The sequence below is a fragment of the Macadamia integrifolia genome, chromosome 6, assembly GCF_013358625.1.
Source record: "Macadamia integrifolia cultivar HAES 741 chromosome 6, SCU_Mint_v3, whole genome shotgun sequence".
Lineage (NCBI taxonomy): Eukaryota > Viridiplantae > Streptophyta > Magnoliopsida > Proteales > Proteaceae > Macadamia > Macadamia integrifolia.
In genome coordinates, this window is record NC_056562.1 from 1,684,279 (window position 1) to 1,690,497 (window position 6,219).

General features: G+C 35.3%; 1 protein-coding gene across 1 annotated transcript; it reads left to right on the forward strand.

Annotated features, from left to right (window-relative positions):
* The first annotated feature begins 3,096 nt into the window (after positions 1 to 3,096).
* LOC122081457 (serine/threonine-protein kinase OXI1-like) lies at positions 3,097 to 5,020 on the forward strand. Its single transcript, XM_042648599.1, has 2 exons — positions 3,097 to 3,669; positions 3,792 to 5,020. Exons 1-2 carry the CDS (start codon positions 3,266 to 3,268, stop codon positions 4,690 to 4,692), a joined length of 1,305 nt encoding a protein of 434 aa, XP_042504533.1. The 5' UTR covers positions 3,097 to 3,265; the 3' UTR covers positions 4,693 to 5,020.
* The last annotated feature ends 1,199 nt before the right edge of the window (positions 5,021 to 6,219 follow it).

A 6,219-nucleotide genomic window follows, 5' to 3' on the forward strand; every position in this document is an offset into this window, starting at 1 on the left:
AAATACATAGGATGCATGTGAACATATAATGGTAATTTTTTTGCTAATAATGGGTATCCTAAATATTCGGCTTGACTAGTCCCTCGGGTCCATACTGACTTCACAACCACATGGACCAGGTAATGATTTGAATTAAACTTTCTAACGAAAAGAAAAAGGAATTAAATTAGATTTTATAATATGACATGTGGCTAATTTATACCATATCCTCTTTATCCAATGGTCAGAATGGATACTTTATTTGTCCACGTAGCATAATAGTGACAATAATTTCACCTCAAGAAACTACCAAGCAATAAAACATATTATGGATAACTAATGTTGATTTTGTATCTTTCTTTCTTTACCTTTATTGTCGTATCGTTTAGATATTCACATGCTAGATGAGGGCCAAAATCAACTACATGTTCATCTATACAATGCCACTTTCCCTTCATATTTCTAATGGGAAAGTGTTTTTCTAAACCTAAGGTATTTTTACGCCAACACATATAAGTATTACTTATGAGGGGAAAAAAAAAACACTAAAATAGAGATGTGAATGCGCATATTATACACCTTAGGTTCGGATGGACTTTCTTCGCTTTCCGTAGTCAAATTATTTTCAAGTTTGAAATTTGATAGATATATACATATATATATATATATATATATATAGATATAGATATCTATATAAACCAATTTTAGAAAGACTAGGAGGTTGTTTAGTTTGACACCAAGTTTTTTCATGTGGAATGGTGGCATGGCAATTATGACCGTATGGACATTTAAGAAATGGTCTAGGTTGTCTCCATATGCTATATCAAGTTCCACGTATTCAAGTTCAATCATATACCCTTCGATTATTAGTATATTCCTTTATATTTTTAATCATCCATTTCTTCGTAGAAAAACTTCCTTTCTCATTGACGTTTTAAAGATTGATTTTTTCATTTTACCAACTTTATTTAATTAAATTAAAGCTTAACGTATAACCTAGACAAAATTTGAGTTCTATCAAATCTAGCACATGACAATATTAATGGTGTCAAATTAGAGAAACTCTAGATTAAAAAATATTTTTCTTGATTTTTTTCCTAGAAAATATTACCTGGTCACATAGCTTCTACACCAGAGTGATGACCAATGAAAGCATGAATCAAACATCAAAGAAAAGTATAGGATGATCAAATGCAGCTATGTCAACTTTAATATGCCATGTGGCAGATTCATAGGTTTTATAAACCAAAAGACCTTTAAATAATGTGGGTATTTAAAATTAAAACATCATCCCTTACGTAGGAAAAATAAATGATTATTCAGGATGGGGAAGATCTTTTATAAAAATATTAATTCGAATCTAGCGGTGGAGAATGAAAATGTTCTTTTCCATGTCCTTCTAGAATATTTATAATATAAAATATTTTAAATATTATAAGATCCTTTATGCTTGATTAATCTCTGTATGTAGACAAAGACATCTACTTATAACCAAAAATAATAAATAATCCAAGTGACCCATGAAGGTCGCAACATCACTATTAACAAAAACCATACTAGGGGGTCAACACCTAAATCGAACCGATCAAATTGTCTTGGGCTAAGTCGATTGAACCCAAATCAAATCGAATTGAAGGTTTATGGAGTCAGTTTTGGTTTGGGGTGAGCATCCTTGCTTGCACAAGTCAACCTACGGTTGTTCTCTTGTGCATAGCTCAACCTCAGATTTCCTTTCTCATACAAGCAAGTATACTCTGCAACAAGCTATGCACCTAATTCAAACAAGAAAAGTGAAACGAGCATGTTCTTGCTTGGCTTCCATAAGTGCTATTCTCTGATATATTGTAACCTCTTAACAAATTGAACCGCAGCGAAAATCGATTGGACCTGAAATCAAAACAAAATCGATTCAAAAACTAGATCAAAATCGAATCCAACTAGTAAAAAATCGAAAACAGCCCAAAATTCATTAAAAAAGAAAAAGAATAAAAAATTGCATTGTTTTGTATAGAAAATCAAACCCAAATTGATCAATAAACTTAAACCAACTTGATTACAAATCGGTTCAAGAAACCAAAGTAAAACTAAAACCAAATGGTACCAAAATCAAAACCAAATAGAAACCAAAATTTCCTTATTGATTCAGTTTCAGTTTCACTATTTCTACACTGAGACCGATTTCAACCCATACTGGAACTGGGCCGTAGCGACCCGTTGACACCCCTAAACCATACCATGGCGTCATAGATGAGATAGCAATGGAAATCAGAAAAATATATTCTAATTTGACGGTTATGCTTTCTGATGATTCTGTTAAGTTTCCTATTAACTTTGAATAGGGGTGTCATACGGTGCGGTTTTGGTTATTCGATTCGGTTTTGATTCGGCTTACATTTTGATAAGGTGAAACAAAAACCGCACCAGATAGGAATAAGGTGAAATCATAATCGTTTTCATATGGTTTTGATTTTAGTGAAACAAAAACCGCACCAAATAGGAATAAGGTGAAATCATAATCGTTTTCATATGGTTTCGATTTTAGCTGTTTTTAATCGGTTTTTGTTATTCGGTTTACATGGGATTAATAGTGTTATTTTAGAAAATGGTTTGCATCCTACAACTAGTGTGAATCCTACATATATTAAATTTCCTAAAGAATTAAGATAATATACATTTATTTTTCCAAGAACAATATACTTTCTATGTAAAAGACTACATATATTATAACTAATTAACTATGAACCTAAAAATTAGAAAATCAAGAAGTGTGATTGTATAAAAGTGAAGCTCCCTTTTCGGTTTGTACTTTGCTTTTTTTTTTTCTCCCCCTTTTTCATAGAGACCCATAAAAATTCAAAACACTTTAAGTGTTTAATACTAGATGTCGGCTAACTATCAGTTTTCAATTCGGTTCAATTTTGAATCAGAATTATAGCCTATAAAATCAAAATCGGATCAATTTACTATGATATGATTCGATTCGATTATAACCGATTGGTTTTGGTTTCAATAAACGGTTTCGCTTGACCTTTTAACTTTGAAACTTCCAAAAACGGAAAGAGTCCAAAACGTTTTTCTTGTGATTTACATAGTCAGATTTATATTCCAAAAATTTCTCATACGTACTCGGAAATTTCCTCTCTCTCTCTCTCTCCAGGAAATCTGAAATCTTCCTCCCCAAGAAAACTTCTCGTGAAGAACATAGAACCAAAGCTTTACCTATAAGTTTGCTTCAAAGCTACCGTGTCTAGGCATTTGCAAGCTGAAAGTGATTTCTGTTCTCGTCATGGGCGCAGAAGATAATCGAAACGAACAAGAACAAGAGCCAGAGTTGTTAGATCTGAAAACCCTGAAAGTGATTTCTGTTCTCGGTAGAGGAGCGAAAGGGGTAGCTTTTCTCGTTAGGAATGAAGTTACAGGGGAAAATCTAGCTTTGAAGGTGATCTTGAAGGATTTAATCCTGAAGAAGAAGAAAGAAAATGGAGATGAAGATGGTCGGTCTGTTTACAGACGGATCTGGTTCGAGCGAGATGTATTGAAGTCGTTTCGGCATCCATTGCTTCCGAGACTTGGAGGATTTGTGGAAACAGATAAGATTATCGGTTTGGCTATGGATTACTGTCCTGGTGGAGATCTCAACTCTCTCAGGAAGAGACAGACTGAGAAGATGTTCTCTGACGACATTATCAGGTAAGAAAAAACTGATCATTACTAAATTTCACCTTTCGCTTGCTCGGATCTTCTTTCTTTTTTTTTTTTTTTTTTTTGGTAAATTTCAAGTATTGAATTTTTGTATTTCAATTTTATTTTAGGTTTTATGGAGCGGAGTTAGTTCTTGCATTGGAGTACTTGCACGGAATAGGAATTGTTTACAGAGATTTGAAGCCAGAGAACGTAATGATTCAAGAAAATGGTCACCTTATGCTCGTCGATTTCGATCTCTCAACGAAACTCTCTGCAAAATCACCGAAACCTCATCAGATTCTTCGATTTAACTCTGAAACGATATCCAAATCCGAATCCGTGAAGTTGAAACGATCTCCATCTTTTTTCCACTGCTTCGGCTCTGGCATTTCGCCGATGGACTCGGACTATTGTAGTACTGAGTCACGAGATATGGCGATTCAAAGCCCCGATTCGGTGTCGTCATGTGAGACTGAGAAGTCTAACTCGTTTGTCGGCACAGAGGAGTACGTCTCGCCTGAGATGGTCCAAGGGAACGGTCACGATTTCACGGTGGACTCTTGGTGCTTAGGGGTGGTCCTCTACGAGATGCTTTATGGACGGACACCATTTCGAGGGGCCAATCGCAAGGAAACGTTCTTTCGTGTTCTGGTAAAGTCGCCGGAGCTCGTTGGAGAGCCGACGGCTTTGAGGGATTTGATCGGGAAACTGCTCGAAAAGGATCCGGCGAAGAGAATCTCCATCGAGGAAGTCAAGGGTCATGATTTCTTTAGAGGCGTAGATTGGGAATCTATATTGCAGATCTCGAGGCCACCGTTTATTCCCTTAAGATTTGAAGGGGATACGCAGGGCATTAAGGGAATTGATGTGGAGTTATTTGTACACGAGGTTTTTGCCGGTGAAGTTGTTGGGGATATTAAAGGTTCCGGAAATTTGGATGAGAATAAAAAGAGAGAGGCTCATGGTAAAGAAATCTTGGTGGAGACACAGAAAGATCATTCAAAAAGTGCTGATTTTTTAATTTTTTAATTCTTCGGAAGCATCTATACGATTTATATCCGCATATATTGACAAATTCTATGTCAAGCCAATAGACATGGGAGGGAGTCTGTCATGATATACAGGGAAGCCCTCGAGAGGGAAAACCTACATGATCAGAGAGGAGAGAGTTTAATGTGTACTACAGCAATGTGTATATCATTTTTCCTTTTTAGTTTTTTAATCTATAAGGTTAGACATCAGAGTAGTGACTAATCAAGTTGAACAATTGCTGCTTTAGAATTTTTTTTTTTTTCATTTTTGTAAATATATAAATTAATAATGTATTCTTTATATTATAATTCATTACTTTTTTTCACTTTCATTGGCTTAACTAAGATTTATATTTTAGAATATTAAATTGCATGGATTAGCATATAATTAACAATGTGATTCTTTTTGTTCCCTTTTGAGATGAATGAATTCCAAATGCAATTTGATTTGGAAGGGTCTTGTTTGATATAAATGTGAAGAACATTCTATGGTCGCAATGTGCATGCCGTCTTTATTTCTTTCCATTTTGGAGGCGTGGAAATGTCAATGTTCAAGGCATTTCAAATATAAATACTGGGTAGGTTAGAATACTAGGAAGGAGGAGGTTATCGAGCTAGGTTTTTTTTTGTTAACGGGTATCTAGGGCGAAGGCCTGACTAGTCCCACAGGCCCATACTGACCGCACAATCGTATGGATCTGATCATATCAGGGTTGAATTGTTGGATTTATGGGTTAAATTGCTTATTCGAATTGACTAAATGGGTGAAAATCGAGTTGCATGAATCGGTTCGGTCCACTCTCAAGTTTTGGGATATGCTGAACCCATTGTGGATTAGGGTTTTGGGTGCAGGAGAGTATTATAAATATTGGGTTTAGAAGATCTACTACCAAAAGAGGCAAAAAGGTGGAGAACAACATCGATCGTCTACAACATTCTTGGGTGAAAAGTACAATTCCATCCTCTATGATCTGATCTAATTATTCACATTTTTTATTTATATTGTATTCTAGTTGTCTATATGGGAACCGATTAGGGTCAGATGTGAAACCCTAAATTGAGATCTAACAAATGATATCAGAACAACCTATACAGAGCTAGAATCGATTGGTTTTGAATTTTGAATTCCATTGATATTGGAATCGAAAAGGTGTGAATTCGATTTTATTTTTATTTTTTTAATTTATTTTTTGGATTGAAATCATGTAAAGTTGAATTCGAACTTTGATTTTTGATTATAATAATATAAAAAAAAAAAAAAAAAAAGGTGCAAGCAAGTCCATAGCATAAGTTGTAGGCAAGCAGGTGGTCAAAACTACAAACCGAACCCAACAATGACTATGCTTCGCACACCAAAGAATCTCCCAGCCCTCGCACCATTCGCAGCAGATCCTCACGTCCTAGCAGAAGTTCTTTACAGTTGTGCCATACTCGCCATTGTGTGGCCTTCTATTAACAGGCCGTGGTAAGCTATTGCTGGACTTCGGTTCGGTTCAGTTCGTCTCACTTCTCATAAGTTGCAGGA

Bases quoted from the DNA above. Each gene is read 5' to 3' on its own strand.
- LOC122081457 (XM_042648599.1), top strand. From the start codon at position 3,266: ATGGGCGCAGAAGATAATCGAAACGAACAAGAACAAGAGCCAGAGTTG. The intron at 3,670-3,791 runs GTAAGAAAAAAC...ATTTTATTTTAG, and splicing joins TTCTCTGACGACATTATCAG to GTTTTATGGAGCGGAGTTAG.